General features: G+C 41.1%; 3 protein-coding genes across 8 annotated transcripts in view; 1 reads left to right on the top strand and 2 right to left on the bottom strand.

Annotated features, from left to right (window-relative positions):
- DDC (dopa decarboxylase) overlaps positions 1–4,217 on the bottom strand; it is a 76,827-nt gene extending 72,610 nt beyond the window's left edge. The window contains exon 1 of the mRNA XM_037379972.1: positions 4,037–4,217. The gene's annotated coding sequence lies outside the window, so the exon portion shown is untranslated. The remainder of the gene's footprint in view (positions 1–4,036) is intronic.
- On the top strand, positions 835–10,230 carry LOC119144517. The gene is made up of 5 exons (XM_037380017.1): positions 835–1,093; positions 4,292–4,441; positions 6,810–6,965; positions 7,480–7,609; positions 7,798–10,230. The coding sequence occupies exons 1-5, from the start codon at positions 835–837 to the stop codon at positions 8,000–8,002; spliced, it is 900 nt and encodes a 299-aa protein (XP_037235914.1). The 3' UTR covers positions 8,003–10,230.
- The window catches only part of GRB10 (growth factor receptor bound protein 10), a 149,187-nt gene continuing 140,948 nt past the window's right edge, over positions 9,289–17,527 (bottom strand). For 5 of the 6 annotated variants that reach the window (XM_037379970.1, XM_037379967.1, XM_037379969.1 and 2 more), the window contains 4 exons: positions 16,660–16,726; positions 15,533–15,620; positions 13,252–13,345; positions 9,289–12,463 (listed from right to left, as the gene is read on the bottom strand). In XM_037379970.1, the coding sequence (XP_037235867.1) occupies positions 12,317–12,463; positions 13,252–13,345; positions 15,533–15,620; positions 16,660–16,726 (396 nt within the window). In that variant the 3' untranslated portion in view covers positions 9,289–12,316. Of the gene's footprint in view, positions 12,464–13,251; positions 13,346–15,532; positions 15,621–16,659; positions 16,727–17,245; positions 17,390–17,527 lie in introns of all 6 variants that reach the window. The other variant, XR_005103144.1, reaches the window with a different exon arrangement.

Here is a 17,527-nt window from a genome sequence, read left to right as displayed (position 1 = left end):
TTGGATGGGTTAGGCTAATTTTTTCACTTACAAATGATGGTATTACAAAATACTGCTGGCTGTACATTTTTGCTGATTATGCAATATATTATCTGTGGTTGAATAAAAGAATGATGCCTCAGAAGAATGAAGCAACCACCTTTTGATGTATAATGGAAGGAGCAGAGTAAGAAACATATACTAAAGAGTGAAGCAACAAAGAAATTTCTCAGCGATGTTTATCAACTGACCATACCAAGAAACTTGCTTGTTGGGGCTCTTGCTGTATTAAATGATTATACTGAACTCTGAAGCAAGTGGAAAAATACTGAAGAAATAAGACGAGGTTACGGCCAGAACAGTGGGATGAAGAAAAAGGAGCAAATTGCAGATGTTTGCTCAAAAGCAAGGCCAACGGGACGTGATAAGAGGAGCTGGGAAACCGCAGAAAGGAGCCTACGTGCCAGAGAAAGCAGAAACAGAAATCTTCCCAGTAAACAATTGTTAACCAATCATATTATTATACGCTTGCAAAATAGCCAACCACATTATTGCACGCTTATAGAATGCCTTATAAAAGTCTACCTGGTTTGTACAATAAACGGATCAGATCTTGAACTCTGTGAGTATTTGAATCTGACTCCCGCTCGCCCGAAATGCCCGCAGCATCTGGTGACCCCCGACGTGATCCGATGAGGGTCGACAGGATCGGTTAAAAGTCAGGAAGATTCATTAAGGATCGTGTTACAAGCTGCGGAGCCGGCGAGGATCCTGCTGCCAGCGGAGAGAGAGCTGGGCGCCCGAAGAAAGGCGGAACGTGCACGGCTGACCGGTGAGTCAGGAAATTTAAGCAGGATGGGAATCACTGCATCAGTGGTGGAAAAAGCAACTGTAGACAGTTTGATGAAACTGGCAGAAAAAACTGAAACGCCAGTCTCACGGCAGGCAGTAGTTGATCTGCTATGTTGGAGTCGCCGCCGTGGTTACCTTGCTTCTACGCAAGATATATATAATAATGAAACATGGAAGAAAGTAGGAGAGGACTTATGGGAATCTGTGCAAGTTGGGACTAAGGGGGTAAAGACTTTGGCTCGCACGTATCGAGCTGTACGGGGTATGGTCGCGCAATTACCACCCTGGTGTCCTGAAAAGGAACAAGCGGCGAGCGGCGGCGTGCGGCCCGGCAGGCCCCGTCCCGGCCGCGGTTTCTCTCCAAGGCGGCACCCCCCCTCCACCCCCCCCCCGCTCCGATCGGCGCCATGGCAGTGCAAGCGGCCAAGCGAGCTAACATCTGGCTGCCCCCAGAGGTCAATCGGATCCTTTATATTCGGAACCTGCCGTATAAAATCACAGCGGAGGAAATGTATGATTTATTTGGGAAATACGGACCTATTCGACAAATCAGAGTTGGAAACTCTCCTGAAACAAGAGGAACAGCTTAAGCTTCTCAAGGAAAAATACGGACTTGATTACAAACCCCTCCCCCCCCCCAAAAAAAAAAAAAAAAAAAAAAAAAAAAAAATGTAAAAAAAAAAAAAAAAAAAAAGAAAAAAAAAAAGAAAGAAAAAAAGAGAAAAAAAAATAAAAAATAAAAAAAAATAAAGAAAAAAGAAAAAAAGAAAGGAAAAAAAAATAAAAAAAAAAAGAAAAAAGAAAAAAAAAGAAAGAAAAAAAAAGAGAAAAAAAAGAAAGAAAAAAGAAAAAAAAGAAAGAAAAAAGAAAAAAAAGAAAGAAAAAAGAAAAAAAAAGAATGAAAAAAAAAGAAAAAAAAAAGAAAAAAAAAGGAAAAAAAAAAAAAGAAAAAAAAAAAGGAAAAAAAGTGCTTCAGATGTCACCTACAAGAAATGCGTTTCTGCTTTGAACTAGCTTTTGAGCCTTTGGGAGTAAACTATACGGCTATAAATCAATCATATTGGGGTTGGTTAGATAAGAAGTATAATGACACGAATTTTGGCTTTAGTGATAACTGTACCTGGTGGAATACTACACTTGTTAAAAATATGTATTTTTTGCAACAGTTGATTTACCGTTTAAATGTATCAATTTATTTACCTCAACAAGAATTGAGGGTGGTTGAGGGATTTATTGAAACAAGGTCTGTCTGTATTGTTGTTTGTTATTCTTTTGTTACTTTTAGTGCCTTGCCTTTTACAATGTTTTCAGAGCTGTGTGGAACGCAGTATTAATGCTGTATTTAAAAAGAAAGGGGGAGGTGTTGGGGCTCTTGCTGTATTGAATGATTATACTGAACTCTGAAGCAAGTGGAAAAATACTGAAGAAATAAGACGAGGTTACGGCCAGAACAGTGGGATGAAGAAAAAGGAGCAAATTGCAGATGTTTGCTCAAAAGCAAGGCCAACGGGACGTGATAAGAGGAGCTGGGAAACCGCAGAAAGGAGCCTACGTGCCAGAGAAAGCAGAAACAGAAATCTTCCCAGTAAACAATTGTTAACCAATCATATTATTATACGCTTGCAAAATAGCCAACCACATTATTGCACGCTTATAGAATGCCTTATAAAAGTCTACCTGGTTTGTACAATAAACGGATCAGATCTTGAACTCTGTGAGTATTTGAATCTGACTCCCGCTCGCCCGAAATGCCCGCAGCACTTGCTGACAACTTCAAACAACCTTTAGCAATTTTCCTTCCATTACAGAGTAACAACTCTTCACCTCAAATGCCATTACCCATCCCCTCACCTACTTGTCTTGGTTGTGCACATTCCCCATGAAAGAAGCCAGCTGATTGGCAAAAGGGGAAGGCAAAATACATCTCGTTTTCTGCACTTTCACAAGATTAATGTGCCAACTTGAAGCCACCTTTGAAAACTGTTCTGTCTCCTTACTCTCCAACATGCAGTATCAGCAACCCCTTTTATTAACAGAGCTTCTATGTTATCTTCTAAATAAATAATCAGATAAAACTTCCACCTAGCCCAGTCCTGCTGTTTCACTCCCTGACTTCACAGTATGGGACAGATAGGAGAGATGACGGTCTCTGTTTCACCAGTTTTACCTCACTATGTGTGCAGATAGGACATAGCTGTACAATTAAAAATCCACAGTCCAACCTCCTTGTTTCAGTAAATCCCCTGTTCCTGCAACAGACATTCCAGTTTCCTCTCTTTGCTTTTAGTCTGTGTTACTGATGGGGGATATACACTATGAATGTCAGACTTACAGGATTATGTTCCCCTAAGTGTCACTCTCCTGAGGAAACCTTTCAATACGCATCACAGTTATATTGGAAACTTGTTTTTCATCACCCTCTCATTAGGATATCTATTCTTCTCCCCCCCCCCCCCCCCTTTATTTACCATTGACATAAATGCTAAATCTATGTGACGTAAATGGTAAATGGTAAAAATTGTCATTTTATTCCCCTTTCCTTTCCCAACTGGATCTCTATGAACAGTAGTTTCAATTTAATAATCTTGCTCTCTGAACCCCGCCAGTGTTGAAATAATTTTTGCTGTTCTGCATTTAGCCACACATAAAATTGTCATGTCAATGTATGGAGATTGCTCCAGTCCCTGTGCCATAAACAGGACCTCTACAAGAGGACAAGCCCAGCATGACACATTTACAATGAAACCAAGCTACAGGAACAGGAGAATTAAATATTCAAACAAATATGAACTTTTTTTCCGACCAAATTTGAAAAGGTTAATAAAATTTCTTTGTTAGCTGGGATTCAGCTCCAATATTGTGCAGTATGCCGTCATTCAGAGGTACTGCCATCCCTCCAAACCACTTCACTGTACCCGCAGTGCCTTCAAGTCAAGTTTTAGAAGCAGCTGAGAAGACACTCTCTTAAAGATATTGTGAATTGCGAAGTTTTGATTTTAAAATACTACAGGAACTGTGGAGTATTTCAACAAAATTGGCTTAAGCACATGTCAATTAAAACAGAATTACATTTAGCATATTATACTGCATTTCTAAATGCTCACTAGCTTAATACTTAACAAATTATGTGGACTTGCCAGATAGGATTATCTGGTGAAAGTACAGAGGCAGGTTCACTTTCAGACATTAGTGAGTTTATCCTTACCTGTTTATTTTATTCCTTTTCCACATACTTTGGATACAAGTATTTTCTGTAGTTCCCTTATATTCTCCCGTCCTGCGAGCGAGAAATCACCAGAAGCAACTAAGGAATTTTAATCACAAGAAATTTCTACGGCTTTTCAAGTGACTATCTGGTCTTCATTGCTACTGTGCTTGTCCTGTACTTTTTCATTAACCATTAACCATGTGTAGCACTCCGTTCATCAGCTTTGTCAGTCATTCTTTCTTTCTCAACAAGGGGAAGAAAGAAAACTTGTGAACTTGTTCAGCGGCGATTCACAGGCATTGGGGACGGGAGCCACAGAGCCTCGAGTGAAAATACACCAGGTGCCAACGAGGGCTGGAGTAGGGAGAGGCAGCCGCCCCAGCAGATCCTGCCACTGCCGAGGTGAAGCCAGGGAATTACACTGATGAAAATGTCTATGCATCTGCAATGTGTGGCAGTTCACGCTGGAAAGTAAGGGGGACAATAACGGCCACAGCAAAACCAGACCCGCCAGGGCAGCCGCAGCCCTCGGCGCACCCAGGGGCCTGGCTGGCGGCAGCTCGCGGGGCCGGCTACCTCAGGGCCCGGCTACCTCAGGGGCTGGGGGAGGCTGGCTGCTACCCCGGCACTGCCGAGAGGTGAAACCTTCACGCCGACAACTCGGAGGCATGCTGCCCTTGGCGGGTGACGGGCGGGCCGGGCACCCCGATGCCTTCGGGGCCGGCCTCACCTCAGGCGGCACGGCCAGCAGTGTGCCGCCATTTGCAGCAAGTACCCCTCAGGAGGCTGGCGAACACCCGAGCTTCACACAGAGCTGTTTTAATTGCTGTTTTGTAGGACACAAGGTCCAGGCTGCAGCCGCCCTCGGTTGCCGCCATAAACCAAAGCAAATGCAGAGAAAAAAAACCCCTCGCCCGTTAGGGCCGGACCGCGAGAGCCCACCAGCGGGGCTCCATGGCGGGCTCACCCGCGGCCGCCCTCTGCCGGCCTGGCCGGGCCGCCGGAGGCCGTGCGGGGAGGGACGGGGGCGGCGCGGCCCGCCCTGCCTGCAGCTCTCCGGGGTGCGAAACCGCCTGCCCTCAGCTGCGGAATGAGGCGAAGTCCAGGCTGTGTTTCGATTGGCCGGCACTGATGTTACAGGCATATTTATCTCTTTATTTACTTATTTTTCCTTTCGGAAGGCTGATTTTTTGTTTGTCCTGACTCACTCGAGGATTTAAACCCGTCAGAAGCGGAGAGTGGGAATTAGCTAAGGGGGCTTTCATCATCGCAAGGTCCCGTCTGTGGGGGCTGTCCTTCCACAGGGTGGGTTCGGAGCCCCTCACAGGGCAGCAGCTGCCTGGCTGGCTCCAGCACCCAGCCACCCTTTGGTGTGTGCTGCTGGAGGCCGTTCGGCAGCAGGTGCCTCGGAGAAGCAGCCGTGGTGAGCGCCCGCGTTTGCTCTTCCCATTCTCTCCCTGCCTGACCAGCAGTGGTGGCTGGGCAGAGCCTGGCAGGCCGCCCTGGTGCCCCTCGGGCCTGCTGTGCGGTGCCAGCACAGGCCTCTCCTGCGCGCTGCACCGCAGCTTTCACTGAGGAAAAGCACGGTGCTTCAGCCCTTGTATGGCCCTTTCTGTTCCTCAGCTCCTGCACAGGGGGAGGAAAAGTTGCATTTTACCTGGGAGAAGCCTTCACAGGACGCCCCTGTGCACCGCTGAACAAAAAAGCCTGGAGATACGCACACTTAGGCACAACTTCTAGGATGCCTGCTCCTGACTTGCAGACGAGCAGTACCTATTCCCAGTTGAGTGCTCATTTTAGAGGACGAGGCATGAGCTTGGCTCAATCCCTGTTATTCATCACCCTGTTTGGGGGCTGAATGAAGCCAGACACTACCCTTGTGCAGCTTCAGAGCCCTAACAGGCTCTGGTCTGCTGTAGCAGCTGAACCCGGCAGCCCCTGCACCCTCAGCAAACCCTCCTGGCAGCAGGCTGCAGGGGCAGGGGGGACAGCTGCCACGGGCCCTGGAGGCACTCCCTTCTGCGGTGGTAGGGAGCAAATTCAATGCTTATGTGGCCGTTTCTCTTAAGGGCAGCATTAATTCAGTCAAAGCAAGTCTGCAGTTGACAGTAACACAGGCTTTCTTGGTCTTCCCTCAGCTATTAGTACTACTTCCAGTTGTTTGTGTGTCAGCGGGCTCTCATGTGGATACATGTCCCACACTGGATCAAAAATATCTCTTGCCCTTGTCTAACACTTAGTAGTGGATGTGTAGGGAAGAAAGAGTACAAATACGGGCTGTCAGGAAATTATTCTTCCCCTAAAGACTGCTCCTGGCTCTTGGTGACATGTGGCCCATGGATTTCAGAGTGAAAGATGGTATTTTTGTAGTTAACGTCCATCAGCTGAGTTTTCTCTATCATGATGTTTAAGCCCTTTGTGAACCCACGTGAACATTTGCCACCTGCTGCATTTTGTGGTGGAGAACATTCAAGCTTACATGAGCAGTCTATGAAGAAGTATTTCTGGTTATCCTGAACTGAGCCCCTGCACGCTTCAGGTAATGCTCTGTGACTTTTGTATTAGCAGAGACTGTAACTGAAGGTTTTCTGTTCTACTCAACTGCCTTTGGTTTTCTGTTAAGTCTGTTACACTACCTTCAGTCTCTGCTTTTTAGCTGGCTGAACTTTCTTACTGTATTTGATTATTCCTCTGACCATCCTGATTGCTCTTCCCTGTATCTCTTCCATTTCTACTGCATCCTAAGCCTCCTTTCCTGCTCCTGTCCTAGGAGTTCCTGCTCCCTTATCCTTTCAAGGACAGCAGCTTCTAGGATTGTTTGTGAAAGTGTGCATACAAGCAAGAGGATCCAAGACCTTCTCAGGCACATTCTTTTCTCTGAAGCACTCAGTTTTCTCAAGCAGGACAAGCGCTCGTTTCGGCAATTGTGAGTATTTTGAGCCAAGCTGTGTAAACTTTTGTCCTTGTTTAGCCAGATATTTTCACAAACCACATAGTCCTTAGTGAAAAACCAAATTAATTCTTCTACTCACTAGTTCTATAATTATCAGTTTGTTTTCTTCTATGACTAGCTGTGTTATGGGGTAATTTTTCAAGAAGCTCTAATCCTCACAGCTCACCTCATTTCTGTATTTGCTTTTGTCTTTGGACCCAATTCTGAAAGTACTACAGTAACCTGAAAACTAAGAGTTGGTAAGAGTCACACAGCGCACATTAGTATCTTGCAGAAATTCTGCAGCAAAAAAAGTATTATGGAAGTAATCAAATACTGAAAAGGTCTAACTAAATTAAAGTATTTAAAAATAGCGTATGCCTAGTCTTCTTTGTGAGGCAACAAAACTATACATTTTCAGTACTCAGCTTGGCCATTTGCTTTAACCATTGTCATCATTGTTGGCAGAACCGTACATCCTTTTACCTTCCTTTTCTCTTGATGGCAGTTGGACAGACTGTTTTGGAGGATGGGCTGGTTGTAGACGACCCCAGTTCTATAGCTGTTTCTCTGCTTGATGACCCAAAACGCCAATTCCTTACACCTCTACAGAATGTGTTTCAAAAGGCAAATAAAATGTAAGTCTTTACACAGAAGCACATTCACAGCTCTGAGGGAAGAGGAGGGAAAACTGATTTTAAGGGACTGGTGAGCAGCACTTTGGCATCACACCACCATCTTCTCTGTGTTCCTAGTCACACCCAAACCATCACTTGGACAATACTGCCCAAGAGTAATTCTTTTCTCCACTTCATTTCCCTCCCAGCCTAGCTTTTCTGAACTCTCTGAAGAGGTTTACTCTGACTGCGGCTGAGCTGACCTTCAGAGCCCATAAACCCAGGCTGCACTTTGACTCAGATCTGTCAGCTGTATTGATAATTTCATCTCCCTGTTCCCCTTCGTTGCCCCAGGATCTTGCAGCCAACAGATGGAAAACACCTCATTACAGCAAAGTATACAAACCTGGGTAACCAACAAGCGTGGTAAGACCCTGTTAATCACAGTTCAGTGTCTTGTGATGAACCAATCTTTCTTGCTAAAACATCTGCTAGTATCTGTGTAAAATGATGAGCAATTAGAGCAGAATGCCTTTGGGCTAAGAGCTTGCAATGTGAGTGTTACACAAACTAATTTATTCTGAAGTCTCAGATGTGACTAATTGCAATATCTAATGAAAATCATATAGCTCTTGGACATAGTTGTGGTTATATTAGGTTTTCAAATACCAATTAAATTGCTCCAAGTTGAGGAAGGAAGATGTAAGATTTAGGATGCAGAAGCAACCCAAATTAAAGCAATGTGGATGTTTCAAAGGAAGATACCTCTTTTCTCTGTCTGCTGATACTGCTACTGAAGTTTCCAAGACATTAGACAAACAATGCCTGAGACACAAAGCAATATACAAGCAGGAGATTAACAACCCAAATTAAAGCATCACTAAAACAGCAATAACATAAAGCCAAAGTCATCTGAAATTCAACTTACTTGAAAGGAAGTGGCTCATCTGGTGATGCATTTCTCATCTGGTTTTGCAGGTACAGGCTGAAGCAGCGATTTGGTGTTAAAATAAATCTAACTTTAGCACTCTGTGTATCAGGATAAAAGTGCTGCAGCCACATGCTGTAAAACACTAGTCTGACACAGATCTACTCATAGGTTCAAATGCATTTTAGCTGTTTTGCCAGCTGAACTTCATGCTGGAAGGCTTCACATGGGATCAGACACCTGATTATATCTGTTGTCCTGCAACTAATGTAAAAGCAGCACAAACCTATCAGGCAATTAAATCAAATCTGTACCACATAGCTGTTTCTGAGACAGACTGCTTTTGTATTGGTGATGTTTTGATAGCACAGGTACCTGCTGTTAATGTTTAGGGCCAGACTTTATTGGTATCATTTTGCACTTGCCACAGTTGTGGGCGGTTTGGACAAATATGCCAACAGGCTTACCTGCCACTGAACAGGCTTACCATCACCATTTTACTGTGGTGCCTTTTTTTTTTCATGCCATCTTCTTGTTTGCCTGTTCCAAATGTAGTAAATACAACATTACAATAAAGTAATGTGGGGTTTTGGGGTTGGTTTGCTTGTTTTTTACGGGTTTGTACTGAATTATAGAATAAATCTTGGGGATTCTGTTTTCCTCTTAACTCTTCTTAAAGGCTGTTTAATATATCCCACCCCAAATAACCCAGAATTAAAGCAAGAGATGCATGGTGTACCAATATATCCAAAAGACGACATTCATTCCAATGTAAAATGAATAGCATTGTATTAACGTTTATTTCTAATTACAAGAAACAGAATATCAGTCCCTTATTTGTACAAAAATACCTGAAAGATTACAATTAGGTTCACAAGCCAAAAAGCTATTTACAGTATGAAGCAAAGCATATTGAATAAAGGTTTTGTCTCTTAAGTTAATACCTTTTGCATTCCCTGAAACTTTAAACTTTATTCCATTTTACAGTCACTAAATCTTGCATTGTGACAATATAATTTACGATAAGCAAGTCTTGCCACTGGAAAGGTGCATTGATTGGTCAAACTGTCAGGTATTTAGTGCAGAAAAGATAAGACAAAACATCTAAACTGAGGCACGTGTTTCTTCAAGATTAATTAACAAATAAAAAGTTTTTTGTACTTTAACACCTATCGTAACATAACTTAACTAGTAACCTCATTACCAAAATGGTTTGGCATTTTCCTTCTCAACATATTCAAGATTGCTACATGAAGTATTTATTTAGAAAATAAAATCACAGGCAAAAAGATAAAAATTCAACAGGCTCCAAAACAACCCTGAGCATCCCCTTTACATTCATGTCATTTAAATACAAAAATAAGAGTCAAATGTCCTTCAGTCCTTGGTATTCTGAGCTGGCAGCCAGCTGAATCTGTTGGAAAACTAAGGTGGTATTGACTGTTTTCCAGCAGAAAGAAGACAAAGCAGTGATCTGCTTAAGTAAGATTGTTGCCACTTTGAAGGTGGTCACTTTCTCAAAACAGCTCACTTTAGCTGGGAAAAGTACAAAATACTAAGTCAACCATCTACATACAAAAATCATGATTCATAGTCAAACTTTTATTCTCAATTTAAATAAGATGCAAGGTTTTTTTTTTTATAAATATGAAACACTGCAAATACTATCTGCCTACTGGGAAAAATGCATGGTTGTCACTAAGCTATGTAAACAGAAAAACTTAAAACTACAGTATAAATGGTCTTATTAAACTGGTAATGTAGTCAATACAAGTATCTTTTTTCTCCTAATAGGGGCCAAATAGAAGCATGCAAAGTGAAGTCAGACTTAAGTTAGCTTAATTTCAAGGTTTTAAAATACATTGTCTAGAAAGCAGGAACACTCATTTCACTATGTACAATTAAAAAACAAAACAAAACAAAAAAGGCTTCTACTAAAAACAAAATCAAGTTTCTTCATTTTTAATATCTAGACATTAAATGGAAAAAAAATACTAAATGTGTTCTGTAAACTAAAATACAGTGTTTCTATACCATTGACATAGTTATAAGCTGATATGGACGACTCAGGCAGGTTATGGTTTGTCTTAAGCTATTCTCAACACTACATGAAGACCTAAAGGTATAGGATTGGTTTTCCTTCTTTACCCTTTCAGATGGCTAGAATTTCAAACCCAGTGGCAAATATTAGTAAGGATGAACTAGCCTGCGTAAATCATTTACCATCTTAAGAATGCTCCGTTCTGCACTACACTCTGCAAGTTCCCAGGGTGGAATACTTCTCGCTGTGGCTAACTGCATGAAGTACTGGGAAGTCAACTCCGTAACAGCTCCTGCACCGACTGTGCTGCTGGAAGAATGATACTTGCAACTGGAGGATCTTGGTGGGACTTGTCTAACTTTAATACTGATTCATCATCAGAAAGAGTTACTGTGTAAACATTAAATAACTGACTTAAACATTAACAATAAAGTAATTCTGATGACAAACCAGCACTGGAGCAGGACACATCCTTGTCTGCCATAGGTACTGGCGTGCTTTAGCATATATGACACAGGGATCACCAGTTACCTCGATGGATGGCATTGCCAGCAGCTAGCTCACAATGAAATGTGTTTCCATTCCCAGAATGTTCTTTCTCACTGTGTAAACTTTCATGGCCCAACAGAAAGCAGCAGGGGTACAGTTCTTTTTATGCCCTAATCCCCAGGAGAGCTTGGTGTCACTGTAGCTTTACTATATGGAAAGAGCTCTTTGAAACAGTCTGCAAATTCAAGGAGCTATAAAGCTAAAAACACTGGTTTTTCGTTTGTGGGGGTTTTTTTGTTTGTTTTTGTTTTTAAAATTATTTATTTTACTATTATTTTGTCATACTAAGACTACCCGCAGAAGAATCTTCTCACAAAAACCGGTGGTTTCAAATACAAGTGTAGTCATTCAGTCCTATTCTATTTAGTAACAGTAAGTTTCCTCAGGAAAACAGTCAAAAGGCTGTAAAAAACAAACCACCACTCCAATAATAAAAATTTGTGCATAGAATCTAATACAGTCTTTGCATGACTGGATGCCACTAATATGCCATCAACATACTACAGCCATAATGCTACAAGTCAACAGTTTTAGGAGTACGTATATGGTGGTATGTTCTTTTAGAATTGTATCCTCATTTCTTCTTCAAAGACATCTGCAGATCATCGAACCTCAGGTCTCCAGAGAAGTTTTGAGACACACGCTCGCACACACACACACACTTCTTGATTTTCTTCTAGATCCTTTTAGGCTGAAGCATTCCATACATTTTAGGGTGCAGATTAATACCCAACTCCTGCATGAATTTTAAAAGCCACATCAGCTCCTAATATAGGCTGCATACAATATCCGAAACAAAGTAGGAGTGCAAAAAAAGTGATCAATACAAAAAGTAAACACACTAGTCTTAATTGTCAAGATTATTCCAGGGCAAGAGTTCTTTTCAAAGATTTCTCTTCACACTTGTTTCTGTTAAGTGGCCCAGCCAAGATAGTTTCCAGTTTTGTTTCAAATTTACTCATTGTTTTACATACCCTCCCCCCATTTTTGGGATGCTGGGACACTCAGCAGCAATCACTCTTAGGTGTTAGACAAACCAGCAATCTTGGTCTGTTGGCACCTGTCGAATCCATCCCTTTCAGAGTCCCAAGGTGCATAATATTTTTATTTATTTTTACCAACTTACAAATCTGCCAATTCCCCAGTGTCAACGTTCTCTTACAATTACTCTCCTAGCAAATCCAGTCTTCAGTGAGAGTCGGATTTGAGGTCATAAGGCCACTCGGATGCAGTGGTGTTTGAGTTTGCAGGGCAAGACTCCTTTGTTTAGTTGATAGAATTCAACAAGCTGGATTAGATCACTGAATTTGGTGTTCCCATCATCCAGGCTGAAAAATATCTGTCCATCATCTTCACACTGGGGAAACAAAACATCCTTTTCAAATTAGACTGCACATGAAGAGATGCAAGTGTGGCAAAACATAGAAGAGTACCAGCGTGTGACTTAAGATAAATGATGGGCACTGCCCAAACAGCCTAGTGCCCAAAGATCTTCATGAAACCACGCACAGCCCTAGAAAAATACCATGTTAACCCAACATTCCTTTATGAAAGTGAAAGCTCATGGGCAGAGTAATTGAAAGTTGTAGACACAGCACCGGTCTTCATGACATAAAACAAAAATGCCCCAAATATATCTGTTAGCTAGTTGTAAAATTGGCAGGCAAAGCAATGGAAAAGAGGGTTTGGACCAATAAAGAGGTCTGCACGATCTTAAATTTCTAATGCTCTTTTTGATCAAGACAAAATCAAATAGGTTCTCGACATTTCAGTGTAACGCTATTTTAAGCTCCATGTTATTGGATAACCTCCAGAATAAAGCTTTTTAAAGTTTCCCTGTTATTCTACATTTGCCTAAGTGATAGGGAGACAACTGCTGCTGTTGTTGCTGTGAATCCCAGAGAACAAGTTCTGTGCATTACTTTTATGCCTAAGTGACTTACACTGGTTTTCCAGGCAATGTTAACAAAGAATTTTAATCAGGCATTTGACAATTCTAAAGAATACTTGCTAATACACTTGCTAATGGAAACATCCCTGTTAATGACATCAGTAATTAGTAAGAGATCTCTTCAGATGCTGGCAAAGCTTTAGGATTTAAAATTTCTTTTTTTTGTGACCAGTATCAAAAAATAATCTTCTTACCGGCAAGATTTGAAAATGCTTTATTTTCTGATGATGGCACAGCGTAAGTACAAATGCCTTTGGATTGCTTTGGCTGTCCCGGAGAAGAAATAGTCTAGGAGAGAACATTTTTAAGTACACATTGAATACCACAATCCGTTTCTTCATAAATAATCAGAGCTATTCAGTCATTTTGTGCTATTGCCAAACTCTTATTTAGTCTCATTAACAGGTGGTTCCATAACTGGCAATTCACTTTCAGTTTTTATGCCATGGCTATGCAACACTAATAGATGAAGAAATAAGAAGGAAAAGACGTATGACGGTAGTTCTTCACCTGTGAATGTATGCATCAGGATTTTTTTAAGGGTGTCTCTAACGGATCCCTCCATTACTGATAGGTAATTTCATGAGGAAAATGTTCTTATTGAACTCCAAAGCAAATCTGGATTTCTGTAGATGGGTAATACATGAGGATCTGTTCCCACTCTCCAGTATCTTACATCAGTTTACAGAAATCCAGTGTTGGCAAAATTAAATTTCAGTTAAATGGCTGCAATTGCCCCAAACCAGCTCAATACTTTCTTCAAACAACTTACCAGTTAAGTAGCATCCACATCATCAAGATGGGGAAAACACACTGATTTTTCCTCTATAACAGTCACAGTACTTTTCCCTTGAGCATCATTGGAAAAGAATATACTTTTAGGAGTATAGCTAGCAACATCATATGCTATGTAACTGTCACTTTAAAGTTGACGCACAAAACTGAAGTCCTAACTCAAATGGTTACACACATACTTGGAAGAGGAGAAGAAAATCTCATTGGAAATGTTTCCTCCTCTTGACATTTATGAACTAAGGAAGGAGAACCTCTCCATGACACAGCAAACAAGAACATACCTTTGGCATAAGGCTCACAGTGCTAATCACTAGTGGATTTGTGAGATGGCCAAGCACAGTACTGGGGCAGGCCTCAAGCCCTCTTAATTGCTAACCACTACGCCAGGAACACACTCTTCCAAGGCTGAGTTGCAAGAACTGCTCGTAGTCTTATGAACCCAAAAGAACTTACTCCAGCTCCTCAGAACTGATTGAGAAATGTCACTACCGCAAAAATGCACCATCATAACCAGAGTCAGTCCAATACTCAGAGACAGGCATGTCTTGCCACCACCGGAAACCATGCATGGTATTTCAACATTCTTTTTAGTCCTAGCAAAACCAGATGTGTGGAAAAGGGACCAAAGACTTTAGACATTCAGATCCATCTCAGCGAGAAAGACCTTAACTGCCGTGTGGTTACTGCTGTTCATGCAGTTATCTCTAAATTATCTTTCATCCCATTTCAGATAATGCACGGTATCATAAGCTGGTGGCACAAAGAAAGCTCAGCACAACTGATCCTGCTCACTCAACTTCTGGCAAGCAACAGGGTGTCCACACAGACAGATGCATCCTCAACAGTATTTTCCAGAAACAGTCAAATGATAGCAGTATCAGCTGCACATACACATTGCTGAACAACTTACATGACTCGTTGAGAAGACTGTTAACTTTCTACTTTCTTTTGTTCAAGAACACACAGAGCAGGAAAACACAAGCAAGACTTTTCTGTCCTGAAAACCACGATCCTTAGATGTCAGAGCACATCCGTAACATGGTTATTTTGCCACTGCTGACTGACCTTGCTACAGCCAAACCAACCAATCTTCACCTTCCACAGTAAGTAAACTCACTAGGCACAAATTTAACAATGTCTCAAAGGCATTAACACATTTATGAAAAGCCCGAGAAGGACAGGCCACTGGATTCCTAAGGCAACAGAAGTCAAAAAAGCCTAGAGATTGTAAAGATCTGCAGTGTGAGAGAAGCAGAAACCCAACAAGTCAGCAGTGCTCCTTTGCTTTCTCAGCCTCTCTTCTCTGTTTGACCTGCTAAGCTAAACCCCCAAAGCCTTAGTCCAGCAAAAAACCCAAAACGACAAAAACCCCATGCTTGATGAATATGTACAAGCACTAGCCATTTCTATTTCTCTAATGTATAACTAACTACCTCTGTTGGAAAAAGAAAAAAGTTTAAGTGTGTTCTTAACATTTTATTTTTCAAATTAAGAGTTAAACCCCACTCCTACAAACACATACCCTGACTTTTTGAAATCCAGGCAGGCTATAATGGGACTACTCAAGAATCGGGTTACTCAGAAGTGTTCAGGAACCTGTAAACCCTTGGAGCAGCAATTCTGCTCTTGTCTGTAACGCTTATCATCAGATCATAAATAGTAAGCAACAGGAATACTTACCCATCTACAAGCCCTTGCTGCTTAATAATCCTGTGAGATTCTTCTCTAGAGATTCTGCCGTGAAACCAGTGCTGTGTCCTATGAATAACTGAAGGCGAGAGTGAAAATAGGGAAAGAGAGGATGGTTAAAAACAGTGAAATATGCAACATTTTTTTCCACACACTAATTATTTAAACATTTTAAAAGTGGGTATAGTTTTGTTACAGAATATCAAATATCTTTCATGAATCAATATAAGAAATGAAACAATATGAAAAACAGGACCAGCTGTTGCATCTAGCTAATACACCAAGTAGACAGGCAATACCTCCATGTATTTTCTGATTTGCAGATATACAATTAGGTTAACAAGAGAAATCTCTTATAGTACTGCCTTTTCATAGCTTTTTGAAAATGTTGGGACTAAACCGTTCTTGGAATACAATGTATATGCTAACGAGTCAGAACCAAGTCCCTTTAACTCTCAAATAATGAAAAGCACTTTAGCTTGTACTTTCAAGGGTGGAGTTACCCCCAAATATTTTTACTTATTGTTTTACTGTTTTTCAAATGGTGTTTTTAAATTCTGTTCAACAGAATAAAAACAGAAACAGGGAATAGTTGTGTTTCCTCTAAGTAGTCCAGGATATGAATACGCAATTTCCTATTATTTTAATAAACTTAAAATCTCAAAGAGATGTTCAGGACTCACAGGCATCCATATTTTACATTATTCAGTTGTTATGGAATGAATGCTATTTTAAAGACTTTTAGGAGATTTTTTTTTTTTTTTTTAAGTCCTTAAAGATTAACAGATCACTCACTGAGTTTCCTCATCTAAAATGAAAAAAAATACTTCTGGATTGTTTTCAATGGATACATTTATGGAGTCTGGTTTTATAAAATCTGAGTTTCAATAGATTAATACTGAAGAAAAGTTTGAGCATGTCGTCAAAGGAAAAGAAGTTTCTACTATGTCTGTATGGGCAAGCATGTGAATGACACAGAAGCTGCTAATAAACATAAACATTGTATTTAACATTGAGGCATTAATACTACACGACTGCACTCTGTCTCTGTATGAAACGTAACTTTTATTTACCCACAGAGGCCTCTGATACTATGCTTACAAAACAGCAGAATTTACCTGTACTCAGTGTGGAAGGATGGAGTGGACTTTGGCTACCCAAGATGTTCATTCTTGTGCTACGTTTCTACAGAGAAAATGAATTACCGTTAAATCCACACTAAGGCCTCAACAGAAGAGAATCAGTGCACATGCAATACAGATTTAATTTACAGGAAACTGGGGGCTGGGCAAGTTTAATGCAAGGATGAGAAAAAGAAATGCAACTTTGAAGGGGGCTAATCTACAAGCAGCAGCTCATTTCAGTTGGCCACAAGCCAGATGTTAATGATGAAAGCTCAGTATCTAAAAAAAAAAAAAAAAGGAAAAAAAAAAGAAAAAAAAAAGAAAAAAAAATGACAGAAAAAAGAAAAGTCTGATATGTTTCTGCTCAGGCAAAACACCAGGCACTCAGTAAATCAAGCAGTATTTCCCTCCCGTACATAAAGCACCAGCTAATGCTTCAGTAATGACTCCTAGTCCCTAAGAGACGAGCATGTGGGAAAACTTGTACTGCAGCTGTCTGTCCACAAGACACTATAAACAAGTTACATCAGTTTTCATTGCAAGAGGTCCTGCCTCTTGTATATTCTGCAATTAAACTTACTGGGAGCAAGCCATTAGTCAGAGCCCCAGCCTCTTCCATGTGGGGAAGCATTTAATTTGACATATTCCTCCTCAGAGACTGGTTTTGCAAACTGGCAGTAAAGTTCTGGTGGGTCTGCTTTCCCCCTCAACTTTCCTCTGGACACTAGGGGGACAGAGAAGCAGTGGTAGAAGGTTGTTGTGAATGTGACAGTTTTGCTAAAGATGGATATTGACTTTCAGATCTGCATGCTTGCAGTGTGATTGCTTCAGGTCGGAGCTAAGCTATACTGTGACCAGCACT

This window comes from Falco rusticolus, chromosome 3 (genome assembly GCF_015220075.1).
Source record: "Falco rusticolus isolate bFalRus1 chromosome 3, bFalRus1.pri, whole genome shotgun sequence".
NCBI classification, from domain to species: Eukaryota; Metazoa; Chordata; class Aves; order Falconiformes; family Falconidae; genus Falco; species Falco rusticolus.
The sequence above is the reverse complement of the archived record's forward strand: the minus strand, read 5'-3'. Positions and strand labels throughout refer to the sequence as shown.